The sequence below is a fragment of the Nicotiana tomentosiformis genome, chromosome 8 (assembly GCF_000390325.3).
Source record: "Nicotiana tomentosiformis chromosome 8, ASM39032v3, whole genome shotgun sequence".
NCBI classification, from domain to species: domain Eukaryota; kingdom Viridiplantae; phylum Streptophyta; class Magnoliopsida; order Solanales; family Solanaceae; genus Nicotiana; species Nicotiana tomentosiformis.
The window spans coordinates 17,744,032-17,770,743 of NC_090819.1; the positions used below are offsets into that span (position 1 = coordinate 17,744,032).

General features: G+C 38.5%; 1 protein-coding gene and 1 long non-coding RNA gene across 3 annotated transcripts; one reads left to right on the forward strand and one right to left on the reverse strand.

Moving 5' to 3' along the window:
* Positions 1-12,491: 12,491 nt before the first annotated feature.
* LOC138896799 (uncharacterized) lies at positions 12,492-15,535 on the forward strand. The gene is made up of 2 exons (XR_011410217.1): positions 12,492-12,631; positions 14,907-15,535. It is a non-coding gene; the product is annotated as an uncharacterized lncRNA (long non-coding RNA).
* Positions 13,502-16,880, reverse strand: LOC104117370 (uncharacterized). Of its 2 annotated transcripts, none has more exons than XM_070182130.1 (2): positions 16,728-16,880; positions 13,502-15,489 (listed from the first exon to the last, which is right to left on the reverse strand). In XM_070182130.1, exon 2 carries the CDS (start codon positions 15,486-15,488, stop codon positions 13,902-13,904), a length of 1,587 nt encoding a protein of 528 aa, XP_070038231.1. In that variant the 5' UTR covers position 15,489; positions 16,728-16,880; the 3' UTR covers positions 13,502-13,901. The 2 variants fall into 2 exon arrangements, with proteins under 2 accessions (XP_070038231.1, XP_070038232.1); XM_070182131.1 differs by lacking the exon at positions 16,728-16,880 and adding an exon at positions 16,338-16,640.
* Between the last annotated feature and the right edge of the window lie 9,832 nt (positions 16,881-26,712).

Sequence of the window (26,712 nt, forward strand, 5' to 3'; positions counted from 1 at the left end):
CAAGAGAAGGCAGCAGAAACAGTGCCAGAGCAGCTTCAAAATCAAAGCACATTAAAGAAGCGGCTTCCAGCACCCTTCCCCCAAAGATTGGCCAAATATCAAAAAGATGAGCAATATAAGAAATTCTTGGAGATGTTGAAGCAAATTCAGGTAAACATTCCATTGATTGATGCCTTAAAGGAAATGCCTGGTTATGCAAAAATGATGAAGGACTTGATGTCTCGTAAGTTCGACTTTCAAGACTTGGCCACGATTACAGTGACTCAGACATGTAGTGCTGTTGTGACAAGACTCATAGCTGAGAAGTTATCTGATCCAGGGAGTTTCACAATCCCATGCACAATAGGCAACTATGCGTTTGCTAAGGCACTTTATGATTTGGGGGCAAGCATAAACTTGATGCCCTTGACTATCTACAAAAGGTTAGGCATTGGAAGAGCTAGACCCACGTCTATGTTGTTACAGCTGGCCGAGACAGTGAAGAGGCCCTCTGGTATCATTGATGATGTATTAGTACAGATAGGGAAGTTTGTTTTCCCAGCAGATTTTGTCATTTTAGACTGCCGGGTTGACGAGGAGATTCCCATAATTTTGGGAAGGCCATTCTTGGCCACTGGGAGAGCCCTAATTGATTGTGAAACTGGAGAGCTAAAGATGAGATTGAACGATGAAGAGATAACGTTTAATGTGCAAAAATCTATGCGGCGACCTAGTGAGTTTGCTAACTGCTCTATGATAGAAGCTGTGGATGTGATCTTGGAGGAGGAAGATGAGACTCTGAATGCAAAAGACCCTCTAGCAGCATGTCTTATGAACTTAGAAGAAATTAATGGTGAAAACTCGACAGAGTGGGTTTTGGCCCTTGAAAGGCGAGGGTACTGGAAAAGAGAGCTCTAATTCGAGCCCTTACACTTAGAAGAAAGAAAAACACCTCCAGCTAAGCCGTCAATTGAAGAGCCACCCCAGTTGGAACTAAAACCGTTACATTTTCACCTTAGGTACGCTTTCTTGGGACCTAAATCCACTTTACCTGTTATTATCTCATCCAGTTTGTTAGATGTGCAAGAAGAACAACTTTTGCAGGTGTTAATGGAATGCAGGACTGCAATTGGTTGGACCATTGCAGATATTAAGGGGATCAGCCCGACATTTTGTATGCATAAGATTCTATTGGAAGATGGGCACAAACCTTCCAGAGAACATCAAAGAAGGCTGAACCCCAACATGAAAGAAGTGGTGAAGAAAGAAGTGATCAAGTGGTTAGATGCGGGAATCATCTTCCCAATCTCTGACAGTAATTGGGTTAGCCCAGTTCAGTGTGTGCCAAAGAAGGGTGGAATGACTGTAGTGCCCAATGAGAATAATGAGTTGATCTCAACTCGTACAGTTACGGGTTGGAGAATTTGTATGGATTATAGAAAACTGAACACAGCCACTCGGAAAGACCATTTTCCTTTACCATTCATTGACCAAATGTTTGATGGACTAGCATGGAGGTCTCACTTCTATTTTTTGGATGGTTATTCGGGGTACAATCAGATTTCTATAGCCCCTGAGGATAGAGAGAAGACATCATTCACTTGCCCGTATGGTATCTTTGCCTTTTGGAGAATGTCGTTTGGCCTATGCAATGCACCGGCCACCTTTCAGAGGTGTATATTAGCTATTTTTACTGACATGGTTGAAGATATTATGGAAGTCTTTATGGATGATTTCTCTGTGGTAGGGGATTCATTTGAAGACTGTCCGCACAATTTAAGAAGAGTATTAAAAAGGTGTGTGGAGACAAATTTAGTGTTGAACTGGGAGAAGTGCCATTTTATGGTACAAGAAGGTATAGTGCTGGGGCATCGAGTGTCCAATAAGGGTATTGAAGTTGACCATGCTAAGGTTGAGGTGATTGAGAAGTTGCCACCGCCCACTTCAGTTAAGGCAGTAAGAAGTTTCCTTGGGCACGCCGGGTTCTACAGGCGATTTATAAAGGATTTCTCAAAAATTGCTAACCCCTTATGTAAACTCCTTGAAAAGGATCATTCTTTTGTGTTTTCTGATGACTGCAGGTTAGCCTTCGAGGAGCTGAAAAGGAGACTGGTGACTGCACCAATCATTATTGCACCCAACTGGGAATAACCATTTGAGCTCATGTGTGATGCAAGTGACTATGCTATAGGAGCAGTCATGGGGCAGCGGAAGGACAAACTGGTGCACCTAATTTACTATGCAAGCAGAACGCTGAGCGGTGCACAACTCAATTATACCGTGACTGAGAAAGAGATGTTGGCTGTGGTGTTTGCATTCGACAAATTCAGGTCTTATTTGATTGGTTCAAAAGTGATTATTCATACTGACCATGCAGCACTTAGGTACCTGATAGCAAAGAAGGAGTCAAAGCCACGCTTGATCCGTTGGGTTCTTTTGCTACAAGAATTTGATTTGGAGATTCGCGATAGAAAAGGGGCAGAGAACCAAGTGGCAGACCACCTTTCAAGGTTGGAGGGAGCTGAAAAGAAAGTCGAGGTAGAAGATATAACTGAGACATTCCCAGATGAACAACTGCTAGTAGTGATATTGGAGGAAGCGCCATGGTATGCAGACATTGCAAACTATCTAGCAAGCGGTATTATCCCCTATGATCTTTCCTCTGTTCAAAAGAAAAAGTTCTTTCGTGACTGTCACATGTATTATTGGGATGAGCCTTACCTGTTCAGAATTTGTGTTGATAACATAATCCGGAGATGTATCCCCGATATAGATCAATCTTCTGTTTTGCAGGCTTGTCATGCATCACCAGATAGTGGCCACTTCGAAGGAGTAAGGACCGCCACGAAAGTGCTATAATCAGGCTTCTACTGGCCGACAATGTTCAAGGATGCACACTTATGGGTGAAAGGTTGTGACGAATGCCAACGAACTGGGAATATTTCCCGTCGACATGAGATGCCTATGAACCCAATTCAAGAGGTAGAAGTGTTTGACGTGTGGGGAATCGATTTCATGGGGCCTTTCATCAGCTCATATAGAAACAAATACATACTCGTAGCTGTGGACTACGTGTCAAAATGGGTGGAGGCTGCAGTGCTCCCGACGAATGATGCTAAGGGAGTAATTGGCTTTTTGAGAAAGAATATATTCACCCAATTTGGCACTCCAAGGGCGATAATCAGTGACGGAGGCACTCATTTCTATAATCGAGCCTTCGCAAAGCTATTAGAAAAGTATGGTGTACGTCACAAAGTTGCCACCCCATATCATCCTCAAATGAGTGGGCATGTAGAAGTGTCGAACAGAGAGAGAAAGAATGTTTTGACAAAGACTGTGAATGCTACAAGAACAGATTGGGCAAGAAAGTTAGATGATGCACTCTGGGCCTATCGTACAGCTTTCAAAACTCCGATTGGTATGACGCCATATAAATTGGTATTTGGGAAGGCATGTCACCTACCAGTGGAGTTGGAGCATAGAGCTTTATGGGCACTGCGACAGTTGAATCTTGATATAGAAGCTGCGGGCACAAGTAGAGTCACAGAGCTGCACGAGCTTGATGAATTTCGTTACCACGCTTTTGAGAGCACAAGATTATACAAGGAGAGAATGAAAATAATGCATGATAAAAATATTCTTGAGCGGAGTTTTAAACCCGGAGATAGGCTATTGCTATACAACTCGAGGTTGAGGTTATTCCCGGGTAAGTTAAAGTCACGATGGTCAGGACCATTTAGTGTGGTGAAGATTCACCCCACCGGAGCCATAGAGATTGCTGCATCAAATGACTCTCGCACGTTTAGAGTCAATGGGCACATGTTAAAACATTATTTGGGCATGGAAGATGTGAAGGTAGTGTTGGTGACTCATTTGCTCGAGCCACCAAGGTTAAGTGAGCCTTAAGTGCAATAATTTGCGTCGTGCCACGACATTAAATCAGGCGCTCGTTGGGAGGCAACCCAATTCGTAGTTGATTTTTAGTGTAGTTAGAATTTTTCCTTGTTTTGGTTTTGTTTTTAGGTACTAACAAGTTTGCAGGCGAGTTGGGCAAGTCGAACAGTGTTTCAGCATCACCTGACGGACAACAGGCGCTGGGCTGGCGACGCCTGGCTAACGCCAGGGTTTGCTTCGACTTAGGCTGGCGACGCCTGGCTAACGCCAGGTACTGGGCCAGGTGACGCCAGGTAAGTTATTTCGGCCGATCTCACGTTATTTTAGTCGTACCTCCTCACATTACACCTCCCTTAAACACTGAACACAATACTCACAACCCTAACCTCACTTAAACCAAAACATATGAAGCTTTAGAAAAGAAATTCACAAACACACATCTTCTCATCAATGATGCTCTCAACCAAACACACTGCATGAATTGCCCTCACCCACAAACACTCAACAACAAATTGCCATAGTGGTGTCCCCCATCCCCATTGAAGTCAAGTTTAGTCTTGCTATTCTTTCACACTAATCAGAAATTCTCAGGCAGCTTCTTCCATTCAAAAGGTTCAAAGGTATGATTTCACTTCTTCCCTTTGCAATTTCGACAGAGGTACATGTATAATATTACACAAAAAATAAAAAAAATTAAAAAAATTGGTGGTTGTTCTTCATTGTGGTATTGAGTTTGTGTACCCCAACCCCATGAAACCTCATAGGAATGGTGCTGCGATTATGAAAACATGTGGTAGTACGGAACCCCCAAGCCGATTTGGGAGGATGATGCAATCCCTCATGTACGTAAGAAATACCATGGCACTATTGCACATTAAGTGTTTGATATAATGCCTCAATCGCATTCCTTGTCCCCATTGGAGCCCGAGCCTCCGGAATTAATAGACTAGTGTTATGAAGTCATACACCACGATAAAATCTTAAGTGTGGGGTGGCTCGCGGGTAACCCATGTATTGTTCTTTGATTCTAATATTAAGGAAAGACGAGGTGAAGTCTGAGTAACCTCGGGAAGTCGGGACTTATGTGTGTAGTGTGTAATGCAGTTTTATCTGACTACTGCTTATTTGTGTAGGAACAACGATGCCTCCCAGAAAAGACACCAAAAAATCCAAGGCTACTCCCACTGCGCCGGCTAAAGTAAAGGCGACCTCAGTACCTCCCCCAAAGAAGAGAAGGGGGGGGGGAGCTACCTCCAATCTAAGTGGAATACAAGCTGTGGCAGCTATAGCAGCTATGCGTCAACAATCACAAGGCCAAAGGGAGTTTGGCATCAACAGCATACCACCACACACTAAGGATTGGTACAAGCGTTGTAGGCCTAAACATGTACACCCGGAAGCAGCTATCAATGAACACAGCTTGAAAGCAAAGTATCAGGCAATTTGGAGAGGTATTCAAGATATGGGGTTGAGCTATGTATTCAAGAACACATGGAACATTAATCTCAACTTAGTCCGAGAATTTTATGCAGGGTTTGATCCGCAGAGTACTAAAAAACTGGTGCCGATTCGTGGACGATTGATAGATTTCTCACCCACGGCTATATGTAACTTTTTAGGTGCTCCGGATATTCCTGTGGAGCCATTAGACCACTTCATTCGCCGGCCTACATACAGAGAGTTAAGACACATGCTTTGTGGTGCCGATTCTACGGCAGCATGGGTCCGGGATAAGATAACTAATCGGCATAAGAGGTTTCCCAAAAAGAAGATGAGGGCGGAGGCTCAAGTGTGGCTTAAACTGATAAATGCACGGCTCCTACCGTGCAATCATGACACACTCATTAGCCGTGAGAGGACTTGTGTACTCTACTTCCTCGTGACGGGTCAAAGAGTAAATGTGGGTCATCGGATCCGCTACCAGATGTCTGTAGTCAGAACGAGTAAAAAGATCGATCAAATGTCATTTGTCAATTTTCTAACTCAGTACTTAAGACACGAGGAGGTTGAGGAGGAGCTAGAGTTTGACCACACCATTGATCAGCCCCTACGACAAACAGACATCACTAGCCTCCGACTGAAAGAAGAGATTGCCATGACTTCATTGACAATTACCGAGCGCAACGCTCGGGATGATAGTTTTATGGCCCATCTCTATGGGATGATGGATTTGCAGCTAAGGATAGGAGGTCGACAAGCCACATCTGAGGAGAGGACTGAATTGGAGCACCGGTACCCGCTAAATGCTCATGCCCAGCAACTGGTTGGGTTAGGAGATGGATATAGACTACCCAATGATGAGGATATCAACACACCAGAGCAGTCTGAAGCTGAGCTAGAGCAGTCCGATGGTGAGGGAGATGATGATAATGAGGAGGACGAACATGATGAGGAGTGGAGAGCTTCAGAGGATGAAGAGGTTGCTTGATCAGGGAGTCTCTTCACACCCTACTCATTTTTTGTGTTTTGTCATTTTGTGCATGCAGTGAGGACATTGCATGATCTAAGTGTGGGGTGGGGACTTGTACATGGTTAATTTTAGTCATTTAGTTATTTAATGTTAATTGTGTTAGTATGTGTTGTTAGTAGTTTAGTAATTGATTTGGCTGAATTTTTTTTTTTTGTGTGTGTGTGCAGGTAGTGTAGTAATTCCCCCTTGGTTTTTCTTTGGGCCGCGGTTCTTTTCCAGGGGCTTTTAGTTGAACTGGGCGTAGTTAGTTTTAACTTTCAGGAGTAGGAACAACGAAGCTGTGCATTTAATTGTAGAAATATCTCTTAGCTTTGTTATGCCTTGAGAATAGTTAGCACTAAGGTTGTGACGCTTAGGCTCGGTTTTTGACTCTCGCATAAGTACCTTAAATCGTAGATTCCTAATTTTGCTTAGCTTCTTTGACTGGAGTGTCACGATAAAACCAATCCTGAATTAGTTATGTGCCATGCGTGTGTGAGTTTTGTATGTATTCTGTGCATTGCATTTGATGTCTAGAACTTATCCTCTGTGTGTGCAAAGCGAAATAGTAGTCTTGTTCAGTCTGAGAAGTGATATAGGCATTTCTTTGTTAAGCCAGATATATATAGTTTACCCACCTAAAAGTTATGTAACGTAGTTAACCCCTTTGAGCCTGTAATCCTGTTTCTTTGGCAACCACCACACTACAAGCCTTACCCAATTGTTTGAATTAACCGTCTATTTGAACCTTTTCACCTCGAATGAGCACCTGAATTGTTATGAACTTTGTAAAAGTTAAAGTATGGGGTGATTGGTTTGATTTTTGAGTGGAACCAATGAAATAAGGAGAAAGGTGAATTGTTTTGAAAAAGTAAGAGCTGCTTGAATCGAGAAAAAAAAAAGAAAAAAAGAAAAAGAAAAGAAGAATAAGAGAATATTCGTTGAAAAGCGGCGAATCTTAATGTAATTATGCTTAAAGAAATATGGGGTAATATAAATTGAAGTGAAGGTGGAATGTTTGGTTTGGCACAAGTATGGGATGTATGTTAAAGTATATGTATTAAAGTGCTAAGGGAGGTGTAGTCACTCATATCCAAATGTATCATACCCGACCCGCAGCCTACATTACAACCAATGAAAGTCCTACTTGATCTTAGACTGAATGAACTCGATTCGTAGAGTATTACACTACGGGCAAGCCTATGGTGCATCATTTGTAGCATATGAATGTTATTTCTGAGAGTGAATGAATTTTGTCTATCTTGAGTTCCTATGTTCTTAAAAATTCATTGTGTGTGGAACTAAGCTCTTTGATTGGGTAAGGGCACATGACTCATAAAGGAAAGGTAATGTTGTTGATATCCATGTCAGAGTAAGTAAGTGAATTGTAAATAAGGCATGGTATTTGTGAGTCGAATCTTGAGGCGAAGATGTCACACTTGTGTGATTAAACTGTTTTAAAAATTTCTTGGTATAATGAGTTAGGAGAATTGCTTAAAAAGGCAGTATCTATAAGTGTAGTTTGATTGCTCGAGGACGAGCAATGTTTAAGTGTGGGGTATTGATGTGTGGCTATAATTCCATAGTTTCGTACATTATGTGCCTTGCATTTACATGCTTTAATGATAAATTATACTTTATTTGTACATAATGGAGTCTATTTTATGTGTAGGTAAATTGGAGATGAAAGTAGAGCAAAAGGGATACTTAAACATTGAAAGTGTGCTCGAGAACAGTGAAAAGGAGAGACCAGGCTTTAGCCTGGCGAGGCCAGCCCAATTCCAGGCGTTAGGTTGGCGACGCCAGGCCTAACGCCAGGTCCAATCTGAGTTTTGAAGACTTAATTCATTTCGGGTTTGACTAGGACCCGACCCACACGTTTAGGGTTTCTTCTACACATATAAATAGACCTAAAACACCACTTGGAGACCAGTTTTTGGAGCAGCCAAAACGTTTTTGGGAAGCTAGAGGCAAGAAGAGCTTGTGGAATCACTCCTTGGAGTTAGAATCATCATTTTTACATCTTTTCACCTTTGCTCTCTATTTTGATTATGCACAATATTTGGGATATTGTTATTATGAGTATGAGTAGCTAAATTCCTAATCTAAGGTTTTGATGGAACCTATTGAAGGATGATTTTCTTGTTATGTTAATATAGATTTGCCGTAATATTTTCTCTATTTGTTCAACTATATTATTCTTGTGGTTGATTGAAATGCCTTCAATTAGCTGTGCCTATTTAGTATGTATTACTCGGGAGAGAGTGCATATTTAGGTAGTTGTTGAATAACATCACTCCTAAACGTATATGAGGGATCAATACGGAGGTTTAAAGGTGGGTTTAGGGATAACGAAACCTTGGTGCGATCTGAGTGAGCTGTGCTTAATGCTAGCTAGCGTAATTCGGGAGAATATGTCTAGTAATTGTGGTAATTACTCGGGAGAGAGTTAGAATAGTTAAAGTGCTCATGATCGGTAGAGAAGATTTAGGCAAACTTGTAGAAAACGTAGCGAAAAAGATTCCGACAATAGGGAAAATCACAACCTTAGGTCATTCCAATTCTTGTTTATAACATGTTCGTAGTTAGTTGTTAATTATTATATTTTAATTACGTGATATTTAGTTAGTAAAACCCAATCCGTTACTTAAATCCTTCTGAAGATTGATTGTGTGAATTTGTGCGAGTCTAGTAGCTGTATTTGATAGGTTAATTCCTTGTGGGATTCGACTCCGGACTTATTAGCCGGAATATATTTGCAATGACCGCTTAATGCTTTTTATAAGGCATAGTTGGGCATGATCACCTCTCTAATTAATTGCTTATTAGAAGAGGAAAAATTAGTTTGTTAAAATCCAAGAAACATTACTTTATGAGTTTAACCCGTCCATAAAGTTTGTTAGAATCCAAAAAATATTACAAAATGAGTTTATTATAGTACTGATCTCTGCACTAAACGTCAAATACAAAAAATAAAGTTTTTTTTGTCATTATGTCAACAAAAAAAATATCAACAGGGAAATTTGAACCAATATGAAATTAGCCACACAAAAAGGAAAAATGAAAAAAAACACATCGAGAGTCTTGTGTTAAGTCGACCCCTTCATGACTTGCCTCAATACTGCTAACATTCTCATTGCAATGCGTCTCTTTATGTTGTGCTTCATCTGCATCCAAAAAACCAACCAAAATAGTCAACTTTCACTATTTGTATAATAAGCAGAGTAGATAGAAAAGAGAGAAACCAAGAAAACCTTGAAGTATCAAAACTGCCAAAACGAGCTTTGTGTTTCATTTTGTACTAACAACAACAACAACCCAGTATAATCCCACTAGTGGGGTCTGGAGAGGGTAGTGTGTACGCAGACCTTACCCCTACCCTGAGGTAGAGAGGCTGTTTTCGATAGACACTCGGCTCCCTCCCTCCAAGAACTCCCCACCTTGCTATTGGGGTGACTCGAACTCACAACTTCTTGGTTGGAACATAAATAAATAAATAAAACTAACCAGAGTAGTCAATTTTCACTATTCTCAAATCATAAAATTATGTTGAAAAAAAAATCATAAAATTATTATAAAGTAGAATTATATAAAGAAAAGAAAGTAGACCTTGAAGTTGCAAACAGTTTCAAAGAGAGTCCTTCCATAGTTCCATTGAGAGAAGAAAATAATGCAGTTATGCTGGATGTTGAGTGCACTTAAATAGGAACGATGGAGATTAGATATCAGAATGGATTGACTTTTGAAATTCACTGCTAATGATCTTGTTACATAGGGGAAGGGGAAAAAACGTTTCAAAAAATTATGATCTTGTTACATAGGGGAAGGGGAAAAAACGTTTCAAAAAATTTATAAAGCCCTTTTAGTGAGGAGTTTTCTTCACAACGTATGGAAAAAGTGTAACTGAATGAATCTGAAAGGTGACATCTTTACGAAAAAGAAATAATTACATAACAGAAAAATAAGGAGAAAACTGAGGAAAATGCCAAATAAATGAGAGAAGAGATAAATAGTAATCCTAGCTTGTGAGGGGTGCCAACTGCCAAGTCATCATCCATTTGCTCTCCTTTATATATAGATATAAATTGTTCACTTGTCAGGTCCATATATCATTCGTCTAAAGCACAGTTTCAATGATCTGCAATGACTATGAAGTTTAGTCACTACTTTATAGTTCAAAGAATATGGTTTTATAATATACCAGGAAGTTGTCACATTATCATGTTTCCTCTTATGGTTAGATATGTTTGTGATCACGCCCAACTCTAGTTCTAAAAAGGATAAACGCTCGCTGTAAATATAATCCGGTCTAAAAGTCCGGAGTCGAATCTCACAGAGAACTAAAGCTTAGCTATAGCTTTTTAATATCACTAACAAGACAAGTTTGAATAATTTTTTAAATTATAAAGATTGAGATTTATATTTCTAACGAATTAACTAGCAAATACTAGAAAGCGGTAAAATTATCAACTAACGAGACAAAGGGTTGGAGACTAAATTAAGGAGGTCTAGAGTTATGATTTCCCTAATTGTCGGAATCTTTCTAGCTATGTTCCCAACAATTTCGCCGATGTATTCTCTACTGATCGTGAGCACTTTAGGTACCGTAATTCTCTCTCGAGCAACTACAACAATTTACTAGACATATTCTCTCGAACTACGCTAGTTGGTTTCATTGAACCGCTCACTATGACCGCGTCAAGACTTTGTTATTTCTAAACCTACCTTTAAACCCACTGTATTGATTTCTCACATACGTTAGGAGTGACGTTGTTCAACAACCACCTAATCCTTTCTCAAGCAACACATAATAAATAGGCACAGTCAATCGATGACCATTCAATCAACTGAAATAAATACGTAGTTGAACAAATAGATAAATTCAAAGGCTAAATTATATTAAAACATAACAAGAATTCATCCTACAAAAGGTTCCATCAAAACCCTAGATAACAAATTAGCTATTCATAATAGTATGCATAACTATAATACTAGAATTCATAACCAATAATAGAAATAGGAAGAAGGAAGTGAGAAACTTGTAGAAGAATTCTCCGCCTTGCTCCTAGTGTGTTCTTGCCTCCTTAGGTCAAATCCCCAGTCCCCTTAGCCTCCTTAGGTCTTCTCCTACGTGAAAAAGGACACTTTTTCAGGTCAGGACGAACACTGGGTAAAATCCGCGGCCAGATCCGCGGCCGCGGATTAGACCGCGTTTTTCACCCTGTTCTGTTTGAAATTTGGAAAAACATAAAACATGGAAGTTGTAGCCCTTTGAATTAGATTTCCAACCATATATTGTGGAGCCCAAATGGAGTTCTTAGCAAAAAGTTATGTGTATTTTACTAGACAGTACGCAATATGCTTACTCGATTCTTCGTTCGTTCTTAATTATCATCAGTTGATCCCCGAACACGATCCCGGCTTAATTCCTTGGGCTTTTACTCAGACTTCAAAGCTCCAAATCACTTGAATTCATTCCCTAATATCTACATAGCTCGGAATCACTCCTACAAGGCATAAAACACACAATTAGTGCAAAACACTAGCGATTAAAGCTCAAACTCAATTAAAGTACAGTAAATTAGAGTGTAATAAGCGAATAAAATACGTAATTATAGCCTATCATCAGTCTGCTACTTTGTTGTTAGACGTTGAGAACTTTCTTCTCTTCCAGCTCATGAGAATGACTGAAGTGGCAAGATTTCCAACCTAACAAAGCTGGTGTAACAAAGACCCATGTTATCACATTATTCCTGGGCAACGATCTAGCAATTGTAGCCTCAAACAAATAGTTGGTTCGATTAGATTGATCGGGGTCTGATATGTAGATACATGATTTCTCTAAGCTCAGTCAGTTTACTGTTGCTCTGATTGGCAACTCCTGGAACCTCTTCAGCTTTTACACCTCTTTGGAAAGCGATAAGATGGTCTGTCGCTCCAAGCAGAAAGCGATAGAGAGTCCTGAACTTGCTCAAAACGCAATTGGAAAGCGAAGCCTTTCCTTTCAATCCAAGCCGGTGAAGGTCTACTTCGTCATAATCAAAAAACCATAAAGTGGAGACACTTGTGCAACAGTTTACTATCATGATTATCTATCAGTTCAATTTATTGAAGATCTAGTTTGTCCTCTATGGAGCTGGATTCATGAGAAGTCTCATTAGATTTTATTAGATGTGTAATCTACATCTTTCTAGCTAGAATTCGGCAGAAGAAGAAAACAAAATGAAAAGGGGAACTCTCATCATAACCGAAAGAAGAACTTGAGGAAGTGGGAAGTAAGAGTTGACACATGAGCTAAAAGCAGAACTAGTAAGCCAAATATATAATTGTTAATTTTATTTAATTCTATTTATTTGTTAATTAACTAAGGCAATAGCTTCTAATTCTCTTAAGAAGATGGCATAGAAATTGATTGAAGATGCAGCATCATACATAAGTTCTTTTGGGGAGAATTTAATTCCTGAACTTCTACATTTCTTTTTCAATTGGAGTAGTTCCCCTCATAATAATGGAATTGAAACAACCAATTCATTAACCTGCCCAGTAAAGGGGAATTTCTTTTTGGGAAAATCGTTACAGTAAAAGGAATCTAACGTGCAACCCTAAGTAGACAGAATATTATTATTAGAAAAGAAGATATAATGACAAATATGTGATCTTTTAAGGTGTCACTTTTTTAAGTTCTATCCCTTCTCCTATTTGTTTGGTAAAGTTCAACTTTTACACACGGACAATGTAAAATAATTTTTACACTATCAAGTCACCTAGAAAATAATTACATGTAACCTGGAAGATACGAAAGATTACCCGCTACAATATGTTAAAAGACGCTACAAGAACACTAACTACACCTCAATTTCAAGCAAGTTATGGTTGGTCATATGAATTTTCACAGATCATATCGCTCCATTTAAGCTCACAAATATAGTCAAAAGTAGAGGGGTGCATTTTTTTCCCGAAATATTTTGAAACGTGGAATCCAGCATGTCAAGATTTTGACTGGGGATATAAGTTATGCTAATAATATAAAAAAGTTTTATATTGTTGGTGTATGTAAGTTAAATCCTTTAGGATATAAATGTCACTTTTCATTATCTTGGTTAGATTGTAAATTTATAATCGAGGAATCCATATCCCAAGTTCCAAAATGATAGTCATGTGGCTATCTAACTCTACTCAGCCACCAAAGTAACACTCCATAGTGATGGGAAAAGCATACATAATTGGGATGATTGAGGTCAGTGATTCCAGAAAAGTCTTGCAAAATAAAAAGAAAAAGAAACCAAGTCTAACTTGAAGATAAGGCTCTAAACTATCAATCAACTGCTTATAAAGGGCAGCCCGATGCACAAAGCATCCCACGTTTACGTAGGATCGGGAAAAGGGCTGCACCCCAAGGGGTGTGATGTAGACAGCCTACTTGACGCAGCGTGAGTGGCTGGTTCCACGACTCGAACTCATAACCAATAGGTCACACGGAAACAACTTTACTGTTGCTCCAAGGCTCCCCTTCAGTCAGCTGCTTACAGAGAAAAAAGATGAAAAACAAATCTTGTTTTATCTTTACTTATAAGCTGCTTCAAGGTTGGCTTTGTTGGCCTTGGTGAACAATTTCCAAGTTGCTGTTGCCACCATCACAACTTTTAGTTTGAGTTTCAACTTTTGCTGATTGATCAGAATTTCCTGTCTCTGCCTCTTCTTGCTGTGATGCTAACTGAGAACCTAACACAAGTTTGTCACCAGCATCACTTGCTTCCTTGGTTTCATTTGATGCAGCATTTACTCCTAACTCAACTTCAGTTCCAACATGAGTATTTTGAGATTCCTCATTCTTTGAGTAACTCAGCTTTTCCATCATGAAGTCCATTGAAGTCTTAATCGATTCTGGAGCTGCCGCTTGAGTTTCACTAGTAACCACTACTTGGTTGATATCAGCATTTGGATTCTCACTAGTAGCCTCAGGCATCTCAACATAATGTAGTTTCTCCATCATATGTGTATGGTTCTGTTCAATAATTTGAGTTTCAGCAGCTTGTGTTTCTTGGGCAACAGAGTTAAGTTCCGCAAATAGACTACTTTGATTGAATTGATTCTGTTGGTTTTCTTGTCCGCTTTGCGTCCATTCCTTCATTTGAATGTCTTCATTCATTGGAGAAAGCCCTTGGAAATCGACTTGAGTTTGAGCGTTTATAGGAGCTCGGTGTATCTCAAGTTTCTTCGCTTCACAGTAAACCAACTCTCCCGGCTGAAGTAACGTTTGCATATACGACTGCTCATGATTCGTTTGCTTATCATTCTTGGATTCAGATTCGATCGATTGGTGGTCCACAGCAGGCTGAAATGTTGAGCCCATAACTTGGTTTTGAGCCTTAGGTCCTTGATTGCTAGTTCCTTCACTAGCTTTTGGTTCTAATAAGGATTCTGAAAACATACCTTTAGTTGGTTCTGCATTTATTTCAGCCCCTTGTGATTGGTTTGTGACTTCAAATACTTGCATTACTTCATCCTGTTCAACCATTCTAAGATTTTCCATTGGAAGGGTGGATTGAGATTGGATTTGTCTTTGATCTTGATTTTGCTGCAGCATGATTTTACTCCGCAGCTCGTTAGATACCATAACAGTGTCAGATTGAGGTGCCATAACAGGAGCAAATTGACTGTTATTAGGTACAAATGTTGCACTTGACATTGGCTTAGAAGGTAAAACTTGTGCTGGTGCAACATTTGGCTGCTTTTCTTGCAGTAGGTTTAAAAGTGGTGTAGCAACCTGATTTCTGTGATACATTGCAGCTGAAGGGACAACATCATTTGCTGGTGTAATAGGAGCAAATCGCCCCGGCTGGAAAACTAATCCGCGGAGTGTGGTGGCGCTATTACCTACGCGTACTGAGATGAAGTACCCTGCATCAAAGCAACCGTCAACAACACCAGAAACCATCTGTCCTATAATGTTGTTACCACCAACAATGCCTCCATCTTTTTGGCTCACTTCAACTGCATTTTGTTGAACTTTTTTAATGGTTTCAGGTGGTGGAGGAGTCATTGAAGATTGTAAATTTCCTCTTTTAGCAACACCTCCATCTTTGCGTGGGCGGCCTCGCCTTCGCTTTGCTGGAAGGATTGTTGGAGCAGTGGGATTATTATCTTGTGTAGTTTGCTCATTCATCCTGAGTAAAGTATATCAAAATTTTATCATTGAGTCATTTACAGGAACTACTATAGTAACAACAATTGCGCCTCAGTCCCAAACAAGTTGGGAATCCTCACTCCATTCATTTAGCTACAGAACTATGCAGTGTAATAAAAGGCAATAATTTCTTTTATGGAATCAAGACCAGTATCAAACTATGAATAAATAGACAAAAATTAAAAAAGTATGAGATAAAGATTAAAAACAAAAAACATACAGAAAACCAAGATGCAAATTAACTAAATAACTTCAAAATACCATTACTTATTTGGTTTTAGCAAGGCAAGGAGAAAATGACTGGTTTGTTGCTACCTGCATAGGGTATTTCACTATAAATTATCTTATGTGGAATCAATATAGCCCCTTCAACCTTTAAGTTCATGGGAGAATAAATTAAAACTAAAGGAAATTTCAAGTAAATAAATTAAACGGCAAAAAGTGAACCTCAAAAAGAAAAAGAAAAAAGTTCAGTTGAATGGAGACAACATTACAGTTGAAATTTGAAAAGATGAAATACAACTCGAAATTTGACTATATGAATTCTCAATGTCCATTCTCCTCCTTTTAAACCAATTTTGGAAATAAATAAATAAATAGGATTTTTGTTCACGAATAGTGATCATCCAATCTCATGAGACACAAGCCCACCAGGTCCTGACTTAACTTGTCGTCAAACATCCAGGCGTAGATAAAAAAAGATGAATGTGACTAAGTAATCAGCTATGTCAAAATACATCCAAATCTTGATATCACCTATACATATAATTATCCTTGTTGAATTGTATGATAGAGATTTTGAATTAGTCAAATTATGAATTTCATCACCTTTTCCAATTGTCACACCCTATTAGCAAGGGAACTAGGGATCTTCTTCACTTTGGCTAATAAATCTATTGAATGAACGAATCAATGAACATGTAATAATACATTATATATTAGATCTTGAAGAAAGACGATAAAGAGAGGAGATCAAAAGGATTTCCTTAAAAGACCAAAATTTCCCTATATAAGCTAGGGTTAAAAATTCATATGCACATAATAATACATTTCTATCATTTCTTTCCTAAAAAATTCAATTTAAAGCAGATCTGTTATTCCACGTTTTTCACGTTTGCATGTATCAAGAATGTTAATAAATCAATTCATTGTATAAGTGCATTAATGTTTTACCCTAAAAAATTGATGTACAAGCCATATGAAGAAAATGAAAATTACCTGTTTCTATATCTCACAAAAGAATTGATGGCGATAGAAATTCGTTTGAAGATCTAAAATAAATTATGTTTTTGCTTTCGAAGGAATTTCTTTTCTCCTTTGTTTTTTGAGATCCTTTTTTAATTAAAAATTTTATGGGTCGGGTAAGCCCGTGAATACTGAGAGAGGAAAGATAAAATAAAGGCGAGCTTTTGGTGGGATTGTAACGCCTCAAACTAAGGTCATGTTTGTTTATTCAAGATAAAAATGTCAGAATCTGAATACATATTTCTTGTTATTAAGATGTTACATTTACATCTTAATACGAAATAATTAAGATTATTTATTTTTTCGCCATATGAATGTGTGTAATTTATTTTTATTAAAAAACTAATAAATGTTAAATTTAAATAAAAAAATACCTATAAATTACATACATCCACATAATATTAGAAGAAAATCAATTTACATGGCGCTATAAAAATTATTTATTTGATAGACAAATTATAAATTTAATGCTGATTGTCGACAATAATAGTTGTATAGTGGTGGTTGGCGGTGATTATGGTTGTAAAGTGGTGGTTGATTGTGGTTGCAATTGGTGATTGTTCAGTAGTGATCAGAGGTGATTATTGTGAAATGGGAATATAACTAAAAGTATATCACAAAATTGCACTGGTTATCCTCTTAAGGAACTGGCCTTTAAATATTTTTTCTATTTTGATTTTATTACAAAAGTAAGCTTCTTCTTTATTAAAAATACCATAATTCTTCAATATTGGAAGCATAAAATTCTTGTTTGGGTAGAAACTGAAAGTTAATGGTTGATTATTGTTAAAATCGTTCGAGCGTTGATAATTTGTGCTTAATTTTTCGTTCAAATATTGAATTAGTGATTTGTTTTAAAAATATCAAAACTCCATTGTTAGTCCTTAGAAAGTGTTGAAAAAGACAAAGTAGGTCTTCATGATTTTGGTGTTATTTGACTAAATTATTTGTTTGAGGATCGTTGGTGTTGGTATTTGGAGGTTTTGTTTCAAATTTGAGATCATTTGGAGCAGATCTGGAGTTGTTTGGACGAAATTGGAATTGCAGTTTCAAAGAACACTTGGTTAAACAACACAAATAAATTATGCCAATCGGGTAGACTTTGATAAATAATTTAATAGATAGGTCAATAGCAGATAACATAAAGTCATATGCCAATTTGGTAGAATTTGATGAACAATTGAACAAGTACAAAATCATGTCAACCCGATAGAATTTGTGAAAATTTTAACAAATAGGTCGAATGTAGATAACACAAAGTCACACCGATATAGTAGAATTTGATGAACAATTGAACAATCATAATGTAACGACCCGGCCGGTCGTTTTGAGTATTATAATCCCGTTTTCCTATTTACTGCTCAATTTATGCTTTATAGTTGTTTTATGACTTACCGGGTTAGTTGGTTCGGGTCCGGAAGGAATTCAGAGTGAAATGAGACACTTAGTCTCATAATTGAAAATTTAAGTTAAAAAAGTGGACCGGATATGGACCTATATGTAAACGACCTGGAATTTGAATTTTGATGATTCCAATAGTTCCGTATGGTGATTTTGGGCTTAGGAGCGTGTCCGGAATATTATTTGGAGGTCCGTAGAGGAATTAGGCTTGAAATGCCGAATGTTGAATTTTTGGGAAGTATGACCGGGTGGTTGACTTTTTGATATCGGGGTCGAAATCTAATTCTGAAACTTTGAATACCTCTGTTATGTCATTTATGACTTGTATGCAAAATTTGAGGTCAATCGGACGTGAATTGATAGGTTCCGGAGTCGTTTGTAGAAACTAGATATTTCAAAGTTCATAAGGCTTGAATTGGGGTATAATTCATGGTTTTAGCATTGTTTGAAGTGATTTGAGGGTTCGACTAAGTCCGTATGATGTTTTAGGACTTGTTGGTATATTTGGTTGAGGTCCCGAGGGGCTCGACTGAGTTTTGGATGGTTAACAAATCATTTTGGCCTTGGTGAGATTGCTGATATCTGCTGCTGCATTTTTTCGGATTTTCTCTTCCGCGTTAGCGAGTGGGCCCTCGCGTTCGCGAAGAGGAATTTCAGGCAGGCAGAATTTACTCTTGGCATTCGCGAGGGGGTCTCGCGTTCGCGAAGAGGAGTTGGGTTGTACATCGCGTTCGCGTTTGGGGTATCGCGTTCGCGAAGGGAAAAACAATAGTGGGCATGGGTTTTTGCTTTCGAGTTCACGAAGGGGAGCTCGCGTTCGCGAAGAAGGGCTCCGTAAAGCATCGCGTTCGCGAGCAGTGTCTCGCGTTCGCGAAGAGCAAATGTTGGGAAGCACATTTTGTGCTTCAATGCGAGGGACCTGTCGCGTTCGCGAAGAAGAGAGGTATGGATATAGAGTTTAAGTTCTGAAAATAGGACTTTGTCCCATTTTCAGTTTTTGACGGACTTGAGCTCGGGAAGAGGCGATTTTCGGGAGTTTTTCAAGAAAAACAACAGGATAAGTATTCTTAACTCAATATTGGTTAAATTACCCGAATCCATGGTTGTTTTAATCATTTAATTAGTGAATTAAGTTGGAAAAGTTTGAAAACCCTCTTAGTTTAAATTGAAGATTTGAGGGTTGAGTTGGGGTCGGATTTTGATAAAATTAGTATATTTAGACTCGTGGTTGAATGAGCTTTCGGATTTTATAACTTTTGTCGAGTTCCGAGACATGGCCCCCACATGCGATTTTTGAGCTAAAATTCGGTTTTTTATGGAAAATTAATATTTTCTTATGGAGTTAATTTCAATAAATTTTATTGACTGAAACGAATTATTTGTGACTAGATTCGAGGCATTCAGAGGCCGATTTGCGAGGCAAAGACATAACAGAGTAAATAATTTCACGCTCTGAGGTAAGTAATAGTTATAAATCTGGTCTTGATAGTATGAAATCCCGAATTTTGGTATCATGTAATTATTTTGAAGGTAACGCACATGCTAGGTGACAGGCGTGTGGGCGTGCACCGAGGGGATTGTGACTTGGTCCGTACCGGAAACTTTAAAGTTGAATAATTTATTGTTAGCTATATGCTCTCTATGTGTTGATAAAATTTGACTGTAAATCATGTTAGAAATCATGCTTAGGCTATGTAATAGTACTGTTCGGACCCACAGAGGTCGCGTACTTGTTGAATTGCCTGCTAAATGCTATATGTACTCAGTCTCAATTTTTACTTGCACATTTTATCTAAGTCTCTGTTATTATTATTGATACATCATATCATTGTTGTTTCGGCTGATTTCATGATTATTGAGAGCCCGAGAGACTGGAGAGATTTATGACTGAGTGAGGCCGAGGGCCTGATTGTGAGATATTGATACTATAGCACGTGAATTATCCATGCAATACGTGAGTTGTCCGTACAGCACGTGAGTTGTCCGTGCAGCACGTGAGTTGCCCGTGCGGATCCTTATATTATACTATAGCACGTGAGTTGGCCGTGCAACACGTGAGTTGACCGTGCGGATCCAGATATTTATATTATGGCACATGAGTTATCCGTACAGCACGTGAGTTGTCCGTGCAGATTATAGCGCTTGGGATATAGGAGCCCCTCTGGAGTCTGTACACTCCCGGTGAGCGCGGGTACCCATTGAGTGTGAGTGATGAGGGCTGGGAGTCCAGTGAGTGATTGTTGTCCTGAGAGGTTGTACTTGATTTCCGTTTATTGTTGCACCTAGTTTCTATCTGTCATTGTTGTGAAATCTCTGAAAGATTTTATATACGGATTACATGAACATGAATTGTATAAAATTAATTTGACATTAAACTGCCAAAATTTGAAAGCATGTCTATTCTTTGCTAGAACTACTGAATATGAACTGTAGCTGTATAGCTCGTCACTATCTTCAGTTCTTTATTTATTATTGTTACTTACTGAGTTGGTTGTACTCATACTATACCCTGCACTTCGTGTGCAGATCCAGGTGTTACCAGACATAGTGGGTGTTGATTCTTCCGTACAACTGATTTTCAGGAGATTTTGAGGTAGCTGCCGTGTTTCGCAGACCTTGTCTCTCCTTCTCTGTCTCCTTGTTTACTATATTTGATCTCAGACTATTATAGACCGTATTTTCCAGACTTGTATTCATATTAGATGCTCATGTACTCAGTGACACCAGGTTTTGGGGAGTGTTCGTGTCAGTATTTATGAGATTTTGTATTGTATTAAATTATTGTATTTTCAAACTTAAGAGAAATTGTGGTTTATCGAGATTATCGGCTTGCCTAGTATTGATATAGGCGCCATCACGACAGATTGGGATTTTGGGTCGTGACACACAAATTTCTGCCAACCAGGTAGAGTTTTTGAATAATTAACAATATAGATAAAATAAATATAGCATTAAATTTACCAATTCGATAGAGAAATTCCTACCAAACAATAAGTATCTTTAGGACCAGAAATCATTTTCTAAATACATTCAAAAATGAAAACAATATTTAAAGACCAACATTTTATAGAACTATTCCGGTCAATCACCCAAAGTGTATTTGTAATGGGCTTTATTGTAACTAGGGGTGTTCATGGTTCGGTTTGGGTCATTTTTTCCCTAAAAAGAAATCAAACCAAGTAAGTCGGTTTTTCAAATATTGGAACCAAACCAAACCAATTAAGTCGGTTTTTTATCGATTCAGTTTTTGTCGGTTTTTCGGTTTTTTCGGTTATTTATCATTTTTTTTTTTAAATATGAGACATACGCTACCAAACGCATATTCCGGCAACTATATTTTCAATGTAACACTATCAAACTAATTGCTCTTTGAGAAATCTATCATTTACCGAGATATATTGATAATAATTGACTCAAATAGTGATGGATAATTTAAGTACTCAATTAAAAATTGATTATTTTTAACATGAAATAAATTCTTGTACTTAGCAAAAGAAAACTACCAATCAAACTAGAAGGCAAAGAATTAGATTATTATAATAGCAAAGAACTAGACCAAAAATACAAATGACTAATATGTACTATAAAATTTCATAAATTTTATATAAAAATATACATATATATAGGTGTAATAATAAACTTATATAGCTACTTTTATAGTCGGTTTGGTTCAATTTTTTTCGGTTATTATTTTTTATTAAAACCAAAACCAAACTAAATTTGATCGGTTTTTAAAATTTAAAACCAAAACCAAATCAAATCTAAAAAGTATCGGTTTTTTTAGTCAGTTTGGTTCGGTTTTTTGTTTTTTTGTGAATACCCCTAATTGTAACCATCAAATCCCAATGGGAATCTTATGAAAAAATTCAAAATAAGTCCTAACTTACCAATCTTTAGCCATTAATCATAAATTTATCAAAACTAGCCAAACACATACAAAAATCGAAAATCCAAATTAATAAGGATTCTTTCTCTTCAAGAATCACACGCAAAGATTTCTTTTCATATTTTTAAGTATGATAAGCAACATTATATTCATGACGGAAAAGAAATTTCATGGATGATATAGCAAACAAGGTGATGAAATACAAAAAAAAAAAGAAACATATACAAGATTTCAAAAATCTAAGCACAAAGGGACCCTTTTCAATGGGTATGATTGAAATTCATTGAAAACATATAGATGAATCAATATACAAAATTTGAGGAAAATTGAAAGTGATTTGGGCTGATTTGGTATCAAAATTCGTAGGAAAAATCGACTTCAAAATATTCTTCTGCGACATATGTATCAAACATGTATCTCACACACAGGTATACATAGATATACACGTGATACCCATTTGATACAAATATGATACATATGTGATACACAAATGATACACGGTGTAATACACATATCATCTTTTTCCATGTTCATCTTCTACTTCGAATTTTCAATTCAAACTACCTCAAAACTCTACCAAATTATCCCAAAACTGAGATTTTAACTCCGTAAAATGTATCCAATTTATTCCAATAACACCCACTCAAAGAAAGCAAAAAATTGATATTTTTTAGTTATAAATAAGTAATTGGCTAATATTGGTAAAATTTTATGAATTGATTAATTTTTGTTACTAACTTACTTATGGGTTGATATAACTGGTGATTTCCCCTATCCCAACTAGCAAGGATTTATACTACAGATTAATTTCCTATATCTTCTAATTCAAAGTGGTGACTTCTCGTAGTTAAACCATCTCAGTTTCTCAAAACTCTTCCGTTCCTTTCTTTCATTTCAATTGGAATAACGTTTATTATTATTATTATTATTAATAATAATAATAATAATAATAATAATAATAATAATAATAATAATAATAATAACGTCTCAATTTCAAATAAGTTAGAGTTATTTATATGAATCCTTACTGATTATATTTGTTCAGTTAAATTCAACCAACATTATACAAAGCAATCAAATAAATATAAGAAGTATGAGAATAAAATTATATATTTTTTCTACTGGAACAACTTTTAATTACTACAAGGAAGTAATTCCATTTCCACAATCCTTCAATTATCCCTTTACATAGAGGAACTAACTTCCAGATTGGAATTACGTTATCCCAAATGTATAAGCTGATGACCACTGCACAAACAATATTCATCAAGTCACTATTAGTTGTTTACCCGTAAAACAGTACAATTGAATTTATATGTGATTTATAGACTTAGCGTTGAAATTGAGATAAGACAGTAGCTAGCTTGGTTCCGGGAGCAGAGCTTCCGAAGGCAGTGATAACAATATTAATAAGCAAGAAATAAAATGTTATTGAGCTTTTGAATAGTATATAGCATAAGTTTGTCAGAAAATTCATATCCCTCTAATGGTTGTTGAACTTGCTATTTATAGCTGCACCTTGGGAACAAGGTCATAGGATCAAGCCCCTCTTAAATGACAATTATGGGAGCCATTGAAGAATGTATAACGGTAGGCTACGAATGACATATTCTCTATAATGGACTATGTACTTAATAGTAAAGAATATTCTTCACTGAATGTTAGCGGGTGACAGTCATTTATTTGTCTTTATGAGTAACATTCCTTTCGGGTGCAATCGAGATTACTGCCCTCAGATTTGATTTCCACCTGCCTTGCTTTACATCTGTCTTCGGCTCCACGTGTCGCTCTATTATGTGAGAATTTAATATGAACATATTTTACCCTATACAGATAATCCCCCCGCTTTCCGATCGCACATCCTTGTGTCACCGGAAAGTTGGTGAAGCTACCAATACCTTTCTTGGCGGGAAGTTCTCTGACCCCCCTCTAAAAAGTTTCTGACGCTTGATTAGACGCACGTGTCTCCGCAATTAATACCCCGAACATGAGTTATCCCATGATTCAGCAATACTTTCATCTGTTTTCGAGGTAATCATGGTCACGATTTTAGCCGCCTATTCCTTTACTTATACACTTCAATCATCTTCTTTTACACTTCACAATTTATCGAACTCTCTCAAACTTTCTTTACTCAACTCACTCTTGCTTTCAACTTCCTTTAACCTCCTTCTCCAGAGAAAACCCTTACTTCGTTCTGCTAACTATGGCCTCCTCTTCCAAAAACTCCAATTTTTCAAAGTACAATGAAAGCACTAATGATGCTGCTGCTCCTATGGTGAGCACCATTATCCCCCAGAAAGCTTTCTACGGCTAAGGACTTCGAAGAGAAGTTTCCTTCTACTAACTCCCGCACATGGGTTGTTGGTGTATATCCTTCTTCCATCCGTCCTTCTAGCATCTCTGCTTTGAAGGAAGACCGTGGTTTCCATGATTTGAACATCATCGCTCCTGATCTAGTGGAGCGGGTAACCTTCCTTAAGAAGGGTTTTACGTATGTTTACACGTACCCCTTCACTTTTGGCCAGTTCTCATTCAGCGATGGGCTTGACTCCGTTATCTTGGAGTTTTACTCCCGTTACCAGGTCTGCTTGGCACAGGTGAGCCCTTCCGTGTGGCGGACGGTAGCATGTCTTCGACGTCTATGCCAGAAGACCGGGGAAGAGCTCTCCCTGGCTCAACTGAGGAACCCTTATTCCCCCAAGATTTTCCGTGGGGGAGTGATAAATTTCAGCAAACGTGGTCACCATGCTTTGCTCACGAGCATGGATGATGACAACAACCGCAGATGGATGGAGCGGTTCGTTATAGTTACCAACTGGAACATCATCCCATCCACAACTCCATCCTTTCCTGAATCATGGAATCATACACGTAAGTTCAACGTCTGTCCTTATTTCTGGTTAAAGGTTGTTCCATTCTATCACCGATCCTTCTTTTTTCATTATTTCAGCAATTCAGTGGACACCACCAAGGGTTGAAGGCTTGGACCAGTGGGTCCAGAAGATTTTGGACGTCACCACGTCCGAGACCTATCGATGGAAAGAACTGGACCTTAAGTACGGGTCGAAGGCCAAAAGCCATGGTAACTTGAACTTACCTAGTTTTTATTTCACATATAGGAAAATTGTCTAACTTCTCTTTTCGTTGAATTTAGGTCTTCCGCAGGGTTCTATTACGTCCCTGAGGAGGACGTTTTGGCTAATCCCGCAGATGCGACAAGGTTGCTGCAGGAGGCCTTCGTTCGAACGGGTTTCGTCAGACCTGCTCCCGGTGCAAGTGCTTCTTCTCGGAGTCCCCTCCCGGCCGAAGAACAAGCAATAAAAAAGGCAACATTCTTCTATGGCCGAGGGTAAAAATAAAAAGGCGAAGAGCGCCGCGTCCGAGCCATCCACACACACTGTGGTGATCAGTGATGATGGAGGAGCGAGTGATGAGGGTGCTTCGCTACATAGAAGACGACGACCTTCATCAACTCAATAGAATGCTCAATATGTTGAGCTAGTTACACCAACCAAGGACGACGTCCAGGCGCTCTGGGGAGGAGGGGTGTGTGTGATATAGTGGAAGATGCCAACTCTCGCTTCCGAGTCCCAGTCGCTACTCCCGGTACCGTGAGGTTGGGTATCGATTTTTGTTCGTCTTCGGTTGATGAGCAACTAATAACTAGCAATGCTTTTGCCACAACTGCTTCTCAACCTACAATCCCATCGACTTCATTTGCCTCTTTGCCAACCTTGCCTTTGCCACCAGGAACTACTACATCATCTCCATCGTCTGCAGACACTTGAGATGAGGATGTCACTCCTCCCCAGTCCTCAGTCCGTGGGAGTTTGGGGCATAACTATTCGGCCCCTTCCACAGATCCTTAGAGGAGGAGGATCGTCTCCCTATCGATCTCTACCGAGTGCCATCTGCTGTCCCGGCCGGTGGAACTTGCCAACTACCTGAAGCCTCTGGCTTCAGAGAAATATAGGAATAAAATACATTCTCTCTCAGGGGAGTGTATGGTAAGCAATTCCATGACCAACGTAGCAGCGGTATGATCTTTATTCCTTCTACTGTTTTGTCTAACTTTGATTTGAACTTTTGTTTTGCAGGTTAACTTCCTTGTTTTCAAGGGCCTTCAAAGTTTGATCCTTGATAAAGAGAAACTTACCTCTGAGAGGGATCAACTGTTGGCTGAGCGGGATCAAATTGCTACTCCCGGAACTGGAAGCACAAGTTGCCGAGATCGTTGAGTTGGGGGCTTGGTTGCAGCAGAGAGAGTAAAAGGTAGTGACCCTCAGCCAAGAGACCACATTGTTAAGGGTACAATTTCAAGAGGCCAAGGCAAAGTGGTCCGAGGTCCAAAATGTTGTTATTGCTACTGCCGATTGTGAGGTTTCCTCCACTAAAAGAATAAATAATTTGGAGGCAGCCTTGAACTCCAAAGCTGAAGAGGTTGCCGCTACAAAGGAGAAGCATGCTTAGATGGAGGATAAGTATAAGAAGGTCATGGAGCATAATAAAGTTTATAACTCCACTATCCGTGGCCTTGATGTTAGCCTTCAAGCCGCTAGATCCGAGCGAAATAACCTTTAGACCGAGGTTGACCAGCTTAAGGAAGAGCTTCTGTGCCGAGAGGCTTCCCTCATTGTTGAAAAAACATATTCTATGTACAACATGAGG

Bases quoted from the DNA above. Each gene is read 5' to 3' on its own strand.
- LOC104117370 (XM_070182130.1), bottom strand. From the start codon at position 15,488: ATGAATGAGCAAACTACACAAGATAATAATCCCACTGCTCCAACAATC.